The sequence below is a fragment of the Nelumbo lutea genome, chromosome 7 (genome assembly GCF_056320005.1).
Source record: "Nelumbo lutea isolate HS-2025 chromosome 7, American lotus-T2T, whole genome shotgun sequence".
Taxonomy (NCBI): Eukaryota; Viridiplantae; Streptophyta; class Magnoliopsida; order Proteales; family Nelumbonaceae; genus Nelumbo; species Nelumbo lutea.
Genome location: NC_142690.1, coordinates 37,999,467 through 38,019,461, shown reverse-complemented (window position 1 = coordinate 38,019,461; position 19,995 = coordinate 37,999,467). Strand labels below are relative to the sequence as shown.

The window sequence follows — 19,995 nt, the reverse complement described above, 5'->3', positions numbered from 1 at the left end:
TAAAACTACAAAAGCCCATTGTTGTGAGAGAAGCTGTATGGGCCGAATTGCTAACTGCAATTCAGCCCATACACCTAGTAAACATTAATTGTTAATGCTTTAAGTTTTAAATAGGCCATTCGATGGGCTTTACAACAGTTAATTGATTAGATCAATTCTTCCTTTACATGTGATGTTTGGATGTATGATGTGCTGTGACCATGGGCCATAAGCACTTGGCCCATGTTAGTGGCTCTTGCGCACACCATGGCTGAATGCACATCATTGCCATGGTGTCCCTTAAGGTCATTGGATGACCCCTCTCTGCTTGGTGGGCCCCACAACCCTGAAAAGGGATGCGTACAGAAACCCTAGCCGTTTGAGGTACACCAGAAATCTGGCTTTATGAAAGTCACTGGGAGCCACTTTGGTTTGACCTAAATTAGAACTAGGGCGTAATTTTGTTCCCTCCAAGTAAATATGAGTGCATATGATAGGGAGATCTATTTGATGGACTCTCTAAAGGCCTTTCAACATTAGCACAATGATGGGTCCATCAGTAATGAGGAAACGCACCATAAAATTGGGCTATCCATTTGCTATTGTATCTGTTAGAGTGTTTCATTAGATGATAGGGGCGTCATAGACCGATGTGAGAGGGACTTCACCAGAAAATGGGAACTCTCTCACGGTACCTTGGCGTAACCTGAATATGATGGGTGTGCACTCACTGGATAGAAAAGTTTACCTGAAAACGGCTCTGAACCTTGTCTAACAGAGGCCAAAGGGAAACTCATCTGATGAGTGGATATGATCCGTCACAGAAAGGTGGTGGGGTTATGCAGCTGAAATAGTTGGCTTCACGCACCCTATGTGATTTCCCACATTTCTAGAGACATTCCGTCGTCTTCGTCACTGAGAAGGGAGGGACAATCTCAGAGATGAATAAATGGGAATGGAACATAGATTAAAAGCCATATCTATGTAGGTAACATGAATCAAACTAAGGTTGTGGACTAACGTTTTTGCTGTTTTATCAGAAAATGGAAAACGATCAATTTACAAAGCTTCTAGATGATAACAAGCTTAAGGGCCCAAACTATGCCGACTGGTACATAAATCTTATGCTGGTCCTAATTTCTGAAAAGTTAGATAAGGTGATGAAAAATCCTACCCCAGAACGTCCGAGTGATAGGGCTTCTGAGACCCGTAGGAGGGACTACCAAGATTGGGAGGATAAGAACTCCTTAGCCCGCTGCTTTATCATTGCCTCATTAGACAACTCAATACAGAGGCAGTTCGATCAGATCGAACTAGCCAAGGACATATTGGATAGTCTAAGAACAATGTATGAAGAGCAGAACCGTTCTACTCGATAGAAGGTCCTGAAATTGTTCATGACCGCGCAGATGTCCAAGGGGCAGAAAGTTCATGACCATTGTCTTCGGATGATGGGATACATTAATGAACTTGAAGCTCTTGGATCTGGGCTAGATCTTGGCACGCAAGTGGATGCCATCCTGAATTCTTTGCCCTCTTCCTTCAATGCGTTTACTATGAACTACAATATGAATAAGCTGATGTCAGCATCCAGGAACTCAGCAATATGTTGCAGAGGGCCGATGATCTTTTAAAGAAGGATGAGCCTGTGGTTATGCTTGCTGAATCTAACAGATCGGGCAAGAAAAAGAGAAAGGCAAAGAAGCCCGAGAAGAAATCTGCCAAACCCAAGAAGCAAAAGAAGAATAAGGCATCGGATGTCTGTCACTTCTACAAACAGACCGGCCACTGGAAGAGGAATTGTCTTGCCTACCTGGAAACTAAGAAAGGTAACATCGAAACTTGTGACATAGAAACTAATATGTTAGTTACTTCTATGTCCTGGTGTGTTGAATCCGGGGCTTCAACTCATGCGTGTAACTCACTGCAGGGGTTCAAAGTTAACAGAAGATTGAGTGATGGCGAGGTGACACTATTCTTGGAAATGACTGCAAGTGTTGCAGCTGCGGCGATAGGAACCGTAGAATTAGTTTTTAGAGAAGGAGTCATGTACTTAAAGATTGTCTTTATATACAGAACTTGAGAAGAAATTTAATTTCTGTTTCTAAACTTTGTGCTGATGGATATACTGTTTATTTTAGTAATATGATTACTGTTAAACGGAATAACAAATTCATCGCATGCGGGGAACTGGAGAATGGTCTCTATGTTCTACATCCTTCTCTATAAACTAACCTAACCGAAACTACGTCGGTCAAAAATCCCAAGAAAAGGAATCGTGATACAATTAATCCCACGTGCCTCTAGCATTACTGACTTGGCCATATCGGTATTGACCGAATCACACGACTGGCAAAGGATGGTCCTTTGGATTTTCAAACCGTAGAAAATCTTCCCACTTGTGAGCATTGCCTTCAAGGTAAGATGACTAAGCGACTATTTGACGGTAAGCCTGAAAGATCTGGAGGCACACTTGACCTAATACATACTGATGTATGTGGTCCCCTGAGTGTTAGGACACGAAATCAACACATGTACTTCATCACCTTTATAGATGATTTTTCACGATATGGTTACGTGTACCTAATGTGACACAAATCTGAATCCTTTGAAAAGTTCAGAGAGTTCAGATAGGAAGTCGAGAAATAGTTAGGGAGAGAAGTTAAGGCCCTTTGATCGGATCGAGGTGGCGAGTATCTCTCTGACGAATTCAGGGACTACTTAAAGGACAATGGGATAGTGTCACAACTAGCTCCTCCTGCTACACCACATCCTTTTGGGGATATGCATTAAAGACTGCTATCTACGTGCTGAATCGGGTTCCAACCAAATCAGTTTCGAAAACTCCATATGAACTATGGACCAGAAGATAAAGCCAAGTGTAAGACATTTGAAAATTTGGGGTTGTCCTGCACACATTTGAAGAACAAGTGCGGACAAGTTGGAATCCAAAACCAGTCGTTGCCTATTTATAGGCTACCCAAAGGATTCAGTGGGTTATCTATTCTATAACCCAAGTGAGCAGAAAGTGTTCTGCAGTCGAAACGCCCAATTCTTAGAATCTGAATACATCATGGACACTCACCGTCAGGAAATAGTTCTTGATGAAGAGAGCTCAGGAGCAGTTGGAGATGTCCCACAAGTTCCAGGTAGTGCCCAACCTAGAAGGTCCACCCGGGTATCCAGACCACCAGTCTGATATGGTTATGACCAGGATACCTACCTGGTGGAAGCCTTGACTAGTGAAGAGGATCCCGTGACTTACATGGAAGCTATGTTAGACATAGATTCCCAGAAGTGGGTGGAGGCCATGAGAGCTGAGATGGACTCAATGGAGACCAATGGAGTTTGGACTCTAGTGGATCCGCCCTCCGGGGTAAAAGCAATTGGTTGCAAATAGATCTACAAGAGAAAGAAGGGTTCCGATGGCAGGATTGAGACCTACAAAGCTCGCTTGGTGGCGAAAGGGTATACTCAGAAAGAATGCATCGATTATGAGGAAACCTTTTCGCCCGTGGCCATACTTAAATCCATTAAGATCCTGCTAGCTGTAACAGCATATCATAACTACGAGATTTGGCAAATGGATGTCAAAACCACGTTCCTGAATGGAGATCTTAGTGAAGATATCTAGATGCAGCAGCTACAAGGCTTTATTGCTACTGGTCAAGAACACATGGTATGTAAACTCAACAGATCCATATATGGACTTAAGCAGGCTTTTAGGAGTTGGAACATCCGTTTTGATTCTGCCGTCAAAACGTTTGACTTTGAGCAGAATCCGGATGAGCCCTGTGTTTACAAGAAGTCCAGTGGGGATAAGATTACTTTTTTAGTATTGTACGTGGACGATATCCTACTCATTGGGAATGATGTAGGAATGTTGAATTCGGTCAAGGTAGGGCTGTCACAGCAGTTCTCCATGAAAGATCTTGGAGAAGCTTCATACATGCTGGGTCTTCGACTCTATAGATATAGATCGAAGCAGATAATTGGATTATCCCAGGCTGCTTACAATGACAAAATTGTCAAAAGGTACAGCATGGAAAACTCCAAGAAAGGAAATGTTCCTTTCAGACATGGAGTAACTCTCTCCAAAAAGATGTCTCCCAAGACTTCTGAGGAGATTGAGGGCATGAGAGACGTTCCCTATGCCTCAGCCGTAGGGAGCATCATGTATGCCATGCTGTGCACTCGCCCGGACATAGCTCAGGCGGTGAGTGTGGTAAGCAGATTCCAGGCTAACCCAGGGCAGGAGCATTGGACTGCTGTGAAGAACATACTTAAATACTTTCGAAGGACAAAAGAGTTTTGTCTGGTATTCGATGGTAGTTCACTACAAGTTCTGGGGTATACCAATGCCGATTTCCAGTCGGATCCAGATGATAGAAAGTCTACATCTGGGTATGTTTTTACGATAGGATTGTGTGTTGTTTGTTAGAAAAGTAGCAAACAGGGGTCCACTGCAGACTCTACAACCGAGGCCAAGTACATTGCCGCAAGTGAAGCTGCCAAGGAAGCCGTGTGGATGAAGAAATTCATACATGAATTGGGAGTGATTCCGTCCAGCACATCACCCATCCCGTTGTTGTGTGACAACAATGGAGCGATCGCCCAGGCTAAAGAGCCTCGGGCCCACTCGAAGTCAAAGCACATCGAGAGAAGTACCATGTACTGCGGGAGATCGTTGGTAGAGGGGACGTCCTAATTCAGAAGGTAGCATCAGCGGATAATGTGGCAGACCCATTGACTAAGCCATGACACAGAAGGTGTTTGAGAAACAAGTGGAAAGTATGGGACTCCGGATTGTACCAGATTAGACCTTAGTGCAAGTGGGACCTGTTAGACAGTCTTGTATGCCCTTAGCTTCAATCAGATTTGATGTACTTTTGTTATTTAGTGGAAATAAATTAAAGTGCATGTTTGATTCATGTTGTTTGGTATAATTCTGTGTAAGACCCTAAAATTAGACACTTATAGAAACTTGTGTTAGTTTTAAATGTTCACAGCCATTGGATAAGTCTGGGGAGATTTATCCTACCAAGGCTGATACTGGTGTGCCACCAAGTGTTGGGATGGCTTGTTTCGACCATCAGGGTAAGACCCAAGGCACATGCAGTATGAGATTGTTTGCACCCTTGAACCGGACCAGATTTCCAGTATTGCCCTACACCTTGGAGACAGATGGGCAAAACTGGAAAGTTACACCTGACCCCTAGACTTGATTATGACACATCACTAGGTGTCGGATCGGGCTGTCTTTGATGTGTCAATCAGTGAGATCCTTAGTGGGGGTCAAAACTTGGACATGTTGGGGCAGTCTGAGAATTCATTTGAGTGAGTGGTCATGGTAATGATCAGTAATGCACTCTCTCTGATGGAAACCAAACTGTCGACAGTTGATTTCAATCATTGGAATTTTGTTTTGCAAAATTAATATATATATATATATATATATACGGTTTCAAAAGATTTGCAAAAGGTTTTAATTCCCAGGATCCATGTGAGTAGAGAGTGCGGCACTGTTCCTTGCAGCCGAGAGAGAGGTCTTCTCTTGTCAAGCAGTGCTTAATCATTAAGGGCTGAGAGGTTAAGTATAAGATCATTTAGGATAATACCTGATGAGCTAATCTTACACCTGCCCACAGTCCCTGGGTTTTTATAAGATGGCTTGGCCTAGGGACCACTTAATGTAAGTGTTGGGCTCATAGGGTCCATGCGATGGGCTCAAGGGGGTCACTGAGTCTTTCAGTGAATTCGGCTGGGCCTTGTAATAAAGGCTGGGCCGAACCCATGTGGTTGGTGTGTAGATCAATGCTTGGGTCCCACGCCATACAAAGAAGCCCAACTGGGCTGCAGGTTGGAAACTAGTTAAACACTGAACACTTAATGGGCCAAAAGCCCATTTCGAATTGGGCTGATATGATCACCAGTTCATAGGGCGAATATGAGATTAGTGTTAGTAAAAGGATTGGGTCTTTGACCTTATCCACTCTAAGAAACCAAATTCAAATTAGATTTGAATCTGGCAACCTCCTGATAAGATCAGGAATAAGCTAACTTAATCTGCAGATAGGATTAAGATTAAACTCTATCCAAATACTGATTTGGATTGGGATAACTCCCAAAATATTGGGAGGTTTCTTAATCAAGAAGAAAGAGGAGAAAACCCTAGTAGAAATATCGGATTTCGAACTAAGGGGGTTGGAGTAAGCAAGACACACATCCTGCAATCTGAGATTTGATCTCTCACAGACTCCAGAGAGAAGAAAAAATTCTGCCCTCTTCGTCCCTAGACTTCTCCTCCTTCAGCCGCCGCCACTACCTGTTGGAAGATTGGATCTTTGCAGCAACATGAAGTCAAGAAAGCAGTTTTTGACAATAGTCTTGCAAGAAAGACACTAGGATTCGGTGTTCAAGGTTTCCAGAGGGTTCTTGTAAAGAATCCAGTGTGTAGGACGCACCCTGCTAGTTCCGTTCCATCCACAGCTGTGTCATCTTCAGCAGGAGCGGATCTTGGTCATTTTTTTGGGCGTGAACACCAACTTTGGGAGATATTATTTCTCCGGATCAGGTATAATCCTTCTTGTTCCTTTTTGGTTCAGATCTGGTTTGTTTATGGTTTAAGTAGGATCATTGAATAATGTATTCTAAATTTAGGGAATATGATTCCCAGTTGGAAGAAGGTAGGAAATTTTTTTGAAATTCGCCCCATTCCGCACCTTTCTTGGCGTCCATTAGATGGATCCTACCATTTTTTCAAGCGAGGCTTTCATCTTAGTTCTCAAAAGCCGAGACTCCAAATCGCATGGTTAAAGCGTCAGTGAAGTCTGTCCATGTGGCTCTTGGGTGGCGTCATCGGTACCACTGGTACCAGACGATTGCCTCTCCTTCCAGGTGTGCAGAAGCTAATGGAACACGATCAGGTCCCTGTGTGTCATGGTAATCGAAGTATCTTTCTCTTCGCAGAAGCCAAGATGTGGGATCTCCCCCTGCGAAGATGGGAAACTCGATTCTTCGTGTTCTTGATCCGCTTCGATGACTGGTGTCACTGCGTTCTTCCTGATTCGGCGCGGATGGTGCTTGTGCTAGTCATTCAAGCAAGGATGCGAAGCTTTTTTTGATCTCTTTGACGTCAGTTGATATTCTTTGCGTTTCTCCTTCCTTGTTGTCGATTCTATTCTCCATTGCAAACGACCTTGTGCTTTGCATCTTGGCTCTGATACCAACTTGTTAGGAACTACCTAACTCAGGGACTCTTTCGAGGGAGCCTGCCTCCTGAATGTGAGATAGAGAGAGAGAGAGCCAGAAAGAAAGAGAGGTTGTATTCCAAAATCGATAATCCCCTCCTAGCTTCCTTTCCTTATTTATATACTATTGTTACAATTCTTTTATACCCACCTCTCCACTTGTCCAGTTTGTTAGTTAGTTTGTTCTAATGGTTTGTTGTTAGTTAAGGCTGGTGTGGCCTTTGCTTGTACACTTGTATTCCCTTTATTTGTGTCTCAACATGACACCACCGCCTTTATCACCATCACCAACCAGCGCAATGACAGCATAAGGATGGTAAATAATGTTTTCATAAAAACCATATCTTCCACGGTCACCTCTAGTTGCCACCAATTCAACACTAAAATAAACCCAGACACTGACCATGGTCCCCTCATAATCACCAAATGCAAGTCCGCCTCATGGGTAAAGAAAAACATGAACAAACTTCCGTCGGATGGACCATCTTGTCACCATAAACTTTTCCAATCAAACACCATTTCCACCGATCTAAGTTTGCATCCAATTAATTACCAACTTGTACCCCATCTTCATCTTCTTTCCCTAATCCCTGGAAAGCTTCATATAGTGAGTCTTCTGCTCCTATATCCTGATCCAAGTAGTCTCCCACTATAGAGAGCAGCGCAACCTCCAACTTGAGGCAGATCAAAGTCCCACACTTTAGAGATACGTTCACCAAATGCACCCAGTCATCTGATTCTCAAATCTTTTCTCATTAAGAGAAGAAGTGATCGCAGTATATGTTAAGACACAAATAAAGGGAATAAAGGGACAAGTGTAAAAGAAAAGGTCATGTCAGCCTTTAAGTAATGTAACTGACAGCCAACCACTAGAACAAACTAAATAAACAAACTGGACAAGTGGAGAGGCTGATATAACAGAATTGTAACAAAAGTGTTATAAATAAGGAAAGGAAGCTAGAAGAGGAGGATTGATTTTGGGAATTTAGTCTCTCTCTCTCTCTCTCTCTCTCTCTCTCTCTCGTTCAGGAGGCAGGCTTCCTCGAAAAGCCCAAGTTAGGCAGTTACCTAACAAGTTGGTATCAGAGCCAAGATGCCGAGCACAAGGTCGTCCGCGATGGAGAACAGGGTCGACAACATGGAGGGAGAAATGCAAAGATTATTGGCTGACGTCAAAGAAATAAAAGAAAGCTTTGCGTCCTTGCTTGGGCAACTAGAACAGACACCACCAGTGCCGAATCGGGAAGGGTAGGAAGAACACAGTGACACTAGTCATCGAAACGGATCAAGAACGGCAAGAACCGAGTTTCCCGTCTTTGCAGGGAGGATTCCACGTCCTGGCTTCTGCGAACCGAAAGGTACTTCGATTACCACGATACGCTGGGACCAGATAGTGTTCCACTAGCTTCCGCACACCTGGAAGGAGAGGCGATCGTCTAGTACTAGTGGTACCGGCGACGGCACCCAAGTGCCACATGGGTGGACTTCGATTCCTTAACCATGAGATTTGGAGTCTCGGCTTTTGAAAACCATGATGAAAGCCTCGCAAAGCTACGATAGACTGGCTCCGTCCAAGATTATCAGATGGCGTTCGAAAGGTTAGCTATGCGCGTGCAAGGGTGGCCAGAAAACATACTGGTCGGCAGTTTTGTTGGTGAACTCAGGGAAGAATTGCGGCTGGAGGTTAAAGCCATGCAACCCACCACCGTTCTTGACGCAACAACCTTAGCTCGACTCCATGAAGACAAACTGAATCGGGCAAGAAGGATTAATCGACCCTTGGGAGTTGCGGTTAGACCAAGTATACCGAATCCAGAACCGGGTATCTTGGGTAAACCGGAGTCCAGACCAAGAGTAGGAATCACAAGCAAGGAAGCCAACTCTGGTTCATGCCCCAACTCAGCCAAGAGGTTAACCTGGGCTGAGATGCAAGCTCAACGAGAAAAGGGCCTTTGTTATGCATGTGGAGACAAATTTGGACCGGGCCATCGCTGTAAGATCCCGCAAGTATTCTTCTTTCACCCCGAAACTGAAAACGTCGAGCAATCATCAGACATTGACGAGCCAGTGGACAACCAAGAATGGGGGCAATGGACAAAGGAATATCCGGAAGTATCCCTGCAAGCCTTGACCGGTCTTGCCTCCTCTCAAACCATGAGACTAACCGGACTGGTACAAGGGTGCCATGTGTCGATTCTTATAGATAGTGGCAGCACTCTCAATTTCATTACTCAAACATTGGTCAGACAACCAGGGATTCTGGTCCAACCATGTACAGCATTCCGGGTACACATAGCTAATGGGAGCAATCTGGTGTGCGACAGTACATGTGCAGGATTAAAACTAAAGATACAAGGACATGTATTCGAGGTTGATCTACATCCCCTGGAAATCAGTGGAGCAGATGTAGTTCTCGGGGTCCAATGGTTAAGGCAACTAGGGCCGGTGATATGTGACTGGGCCCGTCTCACAATGGACTTTCAAATGGGCAACTCATAGGTGCATATTCAAGGACAGATGTCCAAGGATCCATGACCCATTAGTCTCGCCACCCTAAGAAAATAGGTAGCAGACCCAACCCACATCATTTTAATGCAGATAAACTCCCACGGGAACGACCCAATTCTAGCCCAAGGAAGTAACTCCAGCAGATCCGAAGAAGCCCACATACAACTACAACAGTTACTTTAGAAGTTTTCAGTAATCTTCCAAGAGCCTAAGGAACTACCACCGAGACGTGCCCATGATCATTGCATTCCATTGCTGCCCGGAATGACACCCACAAATGTAAGGCCCTATCATTACCCCTATTTTCAGAAACTAATGATTGAGAGACAAGTGCAAGATATGCTTGATAGAAAAATTATACAACCCAGCCAAAGCCCATTCTCCTCGCCGGTATTACTTGTGAAAAAGAAGGATGGGCCATGGCGGTTTTGTATAGACTATAGGGCCCTGAACAACACTACTGTGAAGGATTGATTCCCCATACCGGTAATCGATGAACTTGGTCGGGCCACAACATTCTCTAAACTAGACCTGAGATCGGGATATCATCAAATTCAGGTCCACGAGGGTGACATCCACAAGACTGCCTTTCGTACACATGAGGGGCATTATGAGTTTTTGGTCATGCTGATTGGGTTGACCAATGCGTCAGCTATGTTCCAAGCACTTATGAATGACATATTTCGACCCCATTTGCACAAATGTATACTCATTTTTTTTTATGATATACTTGTATATAGCGCTACATGGGATGAACACCTATTACATCTACAAATCACCTTGGAACTACTAAGGACTCATAAACTCTTTGCAAAGGAGTCAAAGTGCGCATTTGGACAGACTCAAGTACACTACTTAGGGCACGTAGCCGAAAACGGCATTGTAGCAACAGACCCAGAAAAGATCTCAAGCATGATAAATTGGCTCCGACCTCAAAATGTTAAGGAGTTATGGGGCTTCTTGGGTTTAACAGGGTACTACTGACGATTCCTCAAAGGGTATGGACTGATTGCTGCCCCCTTGACAGATTTACTTAAGAAGAATGGTTTTGCTGGACTAGGAAGGCCCAATAGGCCTTCGAGACACTCAAAACAACTGTCTCGTCCCCACCGACGCTCGCACTTCCAAATTTCTCAAAGGACATCATCATTGAATGTGATGCATCAAGCCAAGGAGTCGGTGTGGTTCTCATGCAAGAAGAAAGGCCACTAACGTCTTTCAACAAAGCATTGACAGCACAAAAATGGCCCAAGTCAGTATACGAATGAGAACTGATAGAAATTGTTCTCGTTGTTCAAAGGTGGCGACCCTGCCTCTTCTAGGGAGGAGGTTCATCATACGGACTGACCACCATAGCCTGGAATTTCTGTTGGAGCAGTCCGTATTATCCCCGGAACAACAACGATGGATAGCCAAATTACTCAGCTATGATTATGTCATTAAATACAAGGCAGAGCACACTAACAAGGTGGCAGATGCGTTGTCACGCTAACCACAACTATTTCCATTACTTCTCATGGGCCCAACGTGTTCCATCATGAGTTAGTTAAGGGAAGAAGCTAAAAGACACCCACAACTGTGAAAGAATGGTAGGATCCATCTAATGGACGCCATGAAGATTGCAGAATGGGTGGACGAATTTAAAAAATTTTCCTACCTTCTTCCAACTGGGAATCGTATTCCCTAAATTTAGAATACAATATTCAAGTGGGCTCGAGGCTCTTTAGCCTTGGTGATCGCTCCATTGTTGTCACACAACAACGGAATGGGTGATGTGCTGGAAGGAATCACTCCCAATTCGTGTATGAATTTCTTCATCCACACAGCTTCTTTGGTAGCTTCACTTGCGGCAATGTACTCGGCCTCGGTTGTGGAATCTGCAGTGAACCCCTGTTTGCTGCATTTCTAGCAAACAACACACGATCCTATCGTGAAAACATACCCAGATGTAGACTTTCTATCATCTGGATCCGACTGGAAATCGGCATCGGTATACCCTAGAATTTGTAGTGAACTAACATCGAATGCCAGACAAAACTCTTTTGTCTTTTGAAGGTATTTAAGTATGTTTTTCACAACAGTCCAATGCTCCTGGCCTGGGTTGGCTTCGAATCTGCTTACCATACTCACCGCCTAAGCAATGTTAGCTTCAGCAAGCATAACCACAGGGTCATCCTTCTTTAGTAGATCCTCGACCCTCTACAACATATTGCTGAGTTTCTGGATGCTGACATTCAGCTTGCTCATGTTGTAGTTCATTGTGAACGCATTGAAGGAAGTTCCTCTTCTAGTGGCCGGTCTGTTTGCAGAAGTGACAGACATCAGATGCCTTGTTCTTCTTCTGCTTCTTGGGCTTGGCAACTTTCTTCTGGGGTTTCTTTGCCTTTCTTTTTTTCTTGCCCGATTTGTTAGCTTCAGCAAGCATAACCACAGGCTCATCCTTCTTTAGTAGATCATCGGCCCTCTGCAACATATTGCTGAGTTCCTGGACGCTGGCATTCAGTTTGTTCATGTTATAGTTCATTGTGAACGCATTGAAGGAAGATGGCAAAGAATTCAGGATGGCATCTACTTGCGTGCCAAGATCTAGCCCGGATCCAAGGGCTTCGAGTTTGTTAATGTAGCACATCATCCGAAGACAATGGTCATGAACTTTCTGCCCTTTGGACATCTGTGCGGTCATGAACAATTTCAGGACCTTCTGTCGAGTAGAACGATTATGCTCTTCATACATTGTCTTTAGATTGTCCAATATGTCCTTGGCTAGTTCGATCTGATCGAACTACCTCTGTATTGAGTTGTCTAGTGAGGCAATGACAAAGCAACGGGCTAGGATGGACTTTACGAACAAGCTAATGTTGTTAGAGGATTCCTACAAAAGAGATACGATCCCAACTCGAATACCTACAATGCAGGATGGAGGGGTCATCACAACCTTAACTATGGAACCAAGCCCTTCGGCTTCCAACATCAACATCAAGCTAGGCTGTCGGTTCCACCATATTCATCATCTTCCAATCCAGGTATGTCTCTCGATGAAATTGTGAAAGCCCTTGCAACTAATACTCAACAATTTCAACAGGAGACGAGGACAAGCATTTAAAACCTGGAGAATCAGGTCAGCCAGTTAGCAATGGCTACGAGTCGAATGGATTCCCAAACATCAGGGAGGCTACCTTCCCAGACCACGACCAACCCGAAACAGAATGCTAGCGCTATCACATTGAGAAGCGGGAAGGAGTTGAATGAACCCAATCAAGAAGCATCCAAGGATACAACCAAAAAGGAAACACCATCTCCCCAAACGGATTCAAGCGAAAAGCCACTCCAAGCCATAGTCATCGCTCCACCTTTTCCTAGCCGATTCGCGAGATCCAAGAAGGAGGAGCAAGACAAGGTCATTCTCGAGACATTCCGCAAAGTTGAGGTAAACACCCCCCTCCTTGATGCAATTAAGCAAGTACCCCGCTATGCCAAATTCCTCAAGGAGTTGTGCACTACTAAGAGAAGGCTAGAAGGCAATGAGAAAGTCCATATAGGAGAAAATGTTTCAGTCATTCTCCAGAAAAGACTACCCCCTAAATGCAAAGATCCAGGCATATTCACCATTCCCTGTAAAATAGGAAATGTCCAAATCGAAAAAGCTATGCTAGACCTAGGAGCTTCAATAAATGTCATGCCCCATTCTATTTACACAACCATGAATCTCAGACCATTAAAAGAAACAGGCATGATATTTAAGCTTGCTGATCAATCTACTACATACCCGAAGGGAGTCTTGGAGGACGTTTTAGTCCAAGTTAATAATTTGGTCTTTCTTGCCGATTTTTATGTGATCGAAACAGAAGAAGATAATTCTTCCAACTCGACTCCAATTTTGCTGGGAAGACCCTTTCTTAAGATGTCCAAAACAAAAATCGACGTGCATAAGGGGACACTTACCATGGAATTCGACGGTGAAATTATTAAATTTAATATCTATGATGCCATGAGATACCCTAATGATGTGCATTCCATTTTTTTCTATAGACGTTATTGACACTTTAGTGTAGCAAACTTTTGAGCTAGATGATGAAGATACACTGAAAGTTGCACTTAACAATGAGCCTGATCAACTGCAATAAGCAGAGCAGAAGTTTATGCTGAATTCGGAACTGCAAACTTTGACTTCTGAACTGAACTCTTTTGAATTTGCTCATAATTCTTCTTTCATTAGTTTGCCCCTATCTCACACAAGACTCCTTCCATCTATTGTGTAGGCACCCCAGCTGGAGCTGAAATCATTACCAAAGCACCTTAAGTACATGTTCCTAGGCAAGGGGGAGACACTACCCGTGATAGTTTCTTCCAAACTCGATGCATTAGAAGAAAGGAAACTGATTCAAGCACTTAAAGAACGCAAGGAAGCAATCGGATGGACTGTAACTGATATCAAGGGGATAAGCCCATCTACCTGTATGTACAAAATACTCTTGGAAGAAGACTCCAAACCTATAATCGGAGCCCAACGCCGATTAAACCCACCGCTGATGGAGGTAGTGAAGAAAGAAGTTTTAAAACTTCTAGATGCTGGGATAATCTATCCCATTTTAGACAGTAAGTGGGTAAGTCCGGTACAAGTAGTCCCGAAGAAAACAAGTATAACTGTAGTCGAAAATCAAGACGGTGAGTTAGTGCCTACCTGAATTCAAAATGGGTGGCGGGTGTGTATAGATTACCAAAAGCTCAATTCGTTAACCCGAAAAGATCACTTCCCGCTCCCTTTTATTGATCAAATGCTTGAAAGACTAGCTGGCAAATCTCATTACTATTGTCTTGATGGTTATTCAGGGTTTCATCAATTTCCAGTTGCACCTAAGGACCAAGAAAAGACTACCTTCACCTACCCCTTTGGTACATTCGCTAATCGGTGCATGCCATTCGGTCTCTGCAATGCCCCTGCCACATTCCAAAGATGTATGGTTAGTATATTTTCAGATTATGTGGAAAGCATTATAGAGGTATTTATGGACGATTTCACAGTGTATGGGGATTCTTTTGATTCATGCTTAACTAACCTTACAAAGGTACTTGAAAGGTGTATAGAAAAGAACCCCGTGCTGAATTATGAAAAATGCCATTTCATGGTCGACCAGGGCATCATTCTAGGGCATGTAGTTGATAGAGCAAAAGTAGATGTTATTAAATCCCTGCCCTATCCCACGAACATTCGGGAAGTTCGCTCTTTCCTTGGACATGCATGATTCTATCGGAGATTCATCAAGGATTTCTCCAAGATAACTCGCCCTTTATGTAATTTACTCCAGAAAGATGTGATGTTTGATTTTGATGAAGGGTGCAAGGTAGCCTTTGATAGGCTAAAGGAATCGTTGATTTCAGCCTGTCACCCAACCACCGAATTGGGATCTTCCCTTCGAGATTATGTGCGACGCAAGCAATTATGCCATCGGTGTTGTTCTGGGATAGAGGGTTAGAAGAGCCGACGATCATGCAATATATTATGCTTCGAGGACCCTTGATGTTGCCCAATGCAATTATTCAACAATAGAGAAGGAACTCTTGGATGTAGTTTTTGCCTTAGAAAAATTCCATTCATGTTTATTGGGTACTAAGGTGATTGTTGATTCTGATCATGCAGCCTTAAAATATTTGCTCGCCAAGAAAGAATCAAAGCCAAGGCTTATCCACTGGATTCTCCTGCTACAAGAATTTAACCTCGAAATCCATGACAAGAAGGGTGCAAAAAATTTGGTTGCAGACCATCTTAGTAGGCTAACTACAAGTGAAGAGGCAACACCCTTGAAAGTAGAGTTCCCAGATGAGCACCTTTTTGCGATTCAAGAAGGAACTCCATGGTATGCAGATATTGTTAATTATTTGGTTACTAGAACCATACTAGGAGAATTAACAAGGGCTCAAAGAGATAAGGTAAAAATCGATGCTAAGTACTACATCTGGGAAGACCCATATCTATGGAAGCAATGCTCCGATCAAGTCCTTCGAAGGTGTGTGCCTGACCCCGAAATCCCCTCCATTCTTCACTTCTGCCATTCATATGCCTGTGGGGGCCATTTTGGCCCAAAAAGGATAGCACGAAAGATACTAGAGTGTGGATTATTTTGACCTACCCTATTTCATGATGCTTATATGTTCTGCAAAGCCTGTGAACAATGCCAAAAGGCAGGTAACTTAAGTCATAAAGACCAAATTCCACTTACCCCTATACTGGTATGTGAAATATTTGATGTATGGAGTATAGATTTCATGGGGCCGTTTCCTTCCTCTTTTGGTAATGTTTACATTCTACTAGCTGTGAATTATGTTTCGAAATGGGTAGAAGCTAAAGCTACCCGAACTGGCCATGCTAAAGTTGTTGTAGATTTTGTCAAGTCCCACATTTTTTCTAAGTTCAGAATGCCCATGGCGATAATAAGTGACTGAAGCACTCACTTCTGCAACCGAGTGGTGGAAGCTCTATTCAAGAAATACAATATTACCCATTGAATTTTCACTGCATACCACCCACAAACAAGTGGACAAGCCGAAGTGTCTAACAGGGAGATAAAATCCATACTTGAAAAAACGATTGACCTCAGAAGGAAGAATTGGAGTATGTGAAAGGATGAGAGATCCATCCCAAGGATGCCCAAAGATTGCGGAATAAGGGGCGAATTTCAAAAATTTTTATCTCCATTCAACTGGGAATCACATTCCCTATTTAGAAAATCATATTTTCAAAGATCAATCTTGAACCTTAAACTGAACCAGATCTGAACCAAAAGGAATGGGAGAGAATAATACCTGATACGGAGAAATAATATCTCCCAACGAAGGTGTTCACGCCCAAGGAAAGATCCAAAGACTGCTCCCACTGAAAATGGCGCAGGGCAGGATAGAGCAGAATCAACAGTGTTCTTCCCCAAGAACTCTGTCCTTCGCAAGAAACAGCAGGATGGAACGTGAGCACAGCTTCCTTTTCAATCCTTTCTCAAAGAACTGATGTCAAGATCCAATCTTGACTTCTCCCACAGCTGGAGATCGAACTGGCAAACAGGGCGGCAAGGGCAGGGAGGCGGCAAGAGAGTATTCGCAGGGTGCAGAATTCTCTCTTCTTGATTTCAGCACTAAAGAGGATCTGATGTGTTTCTTGGTCTCTCTCAAAACTGTCGCCCCCTCTTTCTTTTTGTTACCTTGAAAAGATCAGCTCCTAATCCCATTATGAGGTGTTTATCCAAATCATATTTGGATCAACCTTCTCTTCTAGTGATAAGGTTAAACCCTTATCTTATTTGCAGATTAGATTAGCTTTATCCTAATCCCATTAGGAGGTTTCTAGATCTGAATCACATTCAGAAGCTTGCTTAAGTCCATAAATGAATCTATTAAGTTTACAAACCATGTTTTCTTGACCTGCAGCAATGAAGCCTTGCGGCTACTGCATATAGATATCTTCAGTAAGATCTCCATTCAGGAATGCAGTTTTGACATCCATTTGCCAAATCTCATAATCATGGTATGCTGCTACAGCTAACAAGATCCTAATGGATTTAAGCATGGCCACAGGCGAAAAGGTTTCCTCATAATCGATGTCCTCTTTCTGAGTGTACCCTTTCGCCACCAGACGAGCCTTGAAAGTCTCAACCTTACCATCGGGGCCCTTCTTCCTCTTGTAAATCCATTTGCAACCGATTGCATTTAACTCGGAGGGCGGATCTACTAGAGTCCAGACTCCATTGGTTTCCATTGAGTCCATCTCTGCTCTCATGGCCTCCACCCACTTCTGGGAATCTATGTCCAACATAGCTTCCGTATAAGTCACGGGATCCTCCTCACTAGTCAAGGTTTCCACCAGGTAACTATCCTGGTCATAACCATAACGGACTGGTGGCCTGGATACCCGAGTAGATCTTCTAGGTTGGTCACTACCTAGAACTTGTGGGACATCTCCCACTGCTCCTGAGCTCTGCTCATCAAAAACAACTTCCTGACGATGGGTGTCCAAGATATAGTCGGTTTCCAAGAATTGCGCATTACGACTGCAGAACACTTTCTGCTCACTTGGGTCATAGAATAGGTAACCTACAAAGCCTTTTGGGTAGCCTACAAATAGGCAACGGCTGGTCTTGGATTCCAACTTGTCTGCACTCGTTCTTTTAACGTGTGCTGGACAACCCCAAATCTTCAAGTGTCTGACACTTGGTTTCTTTTCGGTCCAAAGTTCATATGGAGTATTCGGAACCGATTTGGTTGGAACCCGATTCAGCACATAAATCGCAGTCTCTAATGCGTAACCCCAAAAGAGTGTGGGTAACTCTGAGTGTATGAGAAGTGTCCGGACCATATCCAATAAGGTCCTATTCCTCCTCTCCGAAACACCGTTAAGTTGTGGTGTAGCAGGAGGAGCTAATTGTGATACTATCCCATTGTCCTTTAAGTAGTTCCTGAATTCGTCAGAGAGATACTCGCCACCTCGATCTGATCGAAAGGCCTTAATTTCTCTCCCTAAATGTTTCTCGACCTCTTGTCTGAACTCTTTGAACTTTTCAAATGATTCAGACTTGTGTCTCATTAGGTACACGTAACCGTATCGTGAAAAATCATCTATGAAGGTGATGAAATACACGTGTTGATTTCGTGTCCTAACACTCAGGGGACCACATACATCAATATGTATTAAGTCAAGTGTGCCCGTACATCTTTCAGGCTTACCGTTAAATGGCCGTTTCGTCATCTTGCCTTGTAGGCAAAGCTCACAAGTGGGAAGATCTTCTATAGTTAGAAAATCCAAAAGACCATCATTTACCAACCTTGTGATTCGGTCAACACCGATGTGGCCAAGTCGATAATGCCACAGACACGTGGGATTAACTGTATCACGAGCTCTCTTCTTAGGGATTTCAGCCGACGTAGTTTCGGTTATGTTAGCTTCTAGAGAATGATGTAGAACATAGAGACCGTTCTTCAGTTCCCCGTATGCAATGAATCTGTTGTTTTTTTAATAGTAATCGTATTACTAAAGAAGACAGAATAACCATCTGCACATAGTTTTGAGACAGAAATCAAAATTCTCTTTAAATTTTGCATATAAAGACAGTTTTTCAGTACAATTATTCCTTCTCTAAAAATTAATTCCACGGTTCCTATGGCCGCGGCTGCAACAGTTGCAATAGTCCCCAAGTAGAGAGTGACTTCTCCTTCACTCAGCATTCTACTTACCTTGAACCCCTGCAGTGAGTTACAAACATGAGTTGAAGCCCCAGAGTCAATACACCAGGATGCAGAAGCTACCAACAAATTGGTTTCTATAACACATGTTTCGAAGTTACCTTTCTTGGATTCCAGGTAGGCAGGACAGTTCCTTTTCCAGTGGCCGATCTTCTTGCAGAAGTGACAGGCATCCGATGCTTTGTCTTTCTTCTGCTTCTTGCTCTTAGTGGCTTTCTTCTGAGGCTTCTTTGCTTTCCTCTTTCTCTTGCCTGTCTTGCCAGCTTCAACAAGCATGGCTACAGGCTCATCCTTTCTAATCAGTTCCTCAGCTCTTTGCAACATAGTGCTGAGCTCTTGTAAGCTGACATTCAGCTTGTTCATGTTATAGTTCATGATGAACGGATAAAAGGAATGAGGCAAAAAGTTAAGGATAGCATCTATCTGGGTAGCAAGGTCCAGCCCGGATCCAAGAGCCTCTAGTTCGTTGATGTATCCCATCATCCGAATACAATGGTCGTGAACTTGTTGACCCTTGGACATTTGTGCGGTCATGAACTGTTTCAAGACCTTTTGTCGAGTAGAACGATTCTGCTCTTCATACATTGTCCTGAGACTATCCAATATGTCTTTGGCAAGTTCGATCTGATCAAACTACCTCTGTATCGGGTTGTCTAAGGAGGCAATGATGTAACACCGGGCAAGGGAGTTTTTCTCCTCCCATTCTTGATAGTCTCTCCTTCGGGCCTCAGAAGCCCTATCACCCGGACACTCCGGGGCAGGATTCTTTGCCACTTTGTCCAGCTTTTCAGAAGCTAGGACCAGCATAAGGTTCCTGTACCAATCAGCATAGTTTGGGCCCTTCAACTTGTTGTCATCAAACAGTTTTGCAAAAGATCCGTTTGCCATTTTCTGATAAAAGAGCAAACATCAGTCCACAACCTAATTTGATTCATGTTCATTTCATAGATATGGATTTTAATCTATGATCCATTTCCATTTATTCGTCTCTAAGATTCTCTCTTTTCTCAGTGACGGAGACTACGGGTTGTCT

At 43.5% G+C, this 19,995-nt stretch overlaps 2 protein-coding genes across 2 annotated transcripts in view; both read right to left on the bottom strand.

Annotated features, from left to right (window-relative positions):
• Positions 1-19,995, bottom strand: part of LOC148846130 (NAD(P)-binding Rossmann-fold superfamily protein) — a 62,837-nt gene that overhangs the window by 16,649 nt on the left and 26,193 nt on the right. The gene's annotated exons all lie outside the window — the stretch shown is intronic.
• LOC148846131 (uncharacterized) lies at positions 18,728-19,853 on the bottom strand. Its single transcript, XM_088956015.1, has 2 exons — positions 19,064-19,853; positions 18,728-18,962 (listed from the first exon to the last, which is right to left on the bottom strand). The coding sequence occupies exons 1-2, from the start codon at positions 19,545-19,547 to the stop codon at positions 18,946-18,948; spliced, it is 501 nt and encodes a 166-aa protein (XP_088812141.1). The 5' UTR covers positions 19,548-19,853; the 3' UTR covers positions 18,728-18,945.

What these genes read in the sequence shown, in the direction of transcription:
- LOC148846131 (XM_088956015.1), bottom strand. Translation starts at nt 19,547, where the DNA reads ATGTATGAAGAGCAGAATCGTTCTACTCGACAAAAGGTCTTGAAACAG.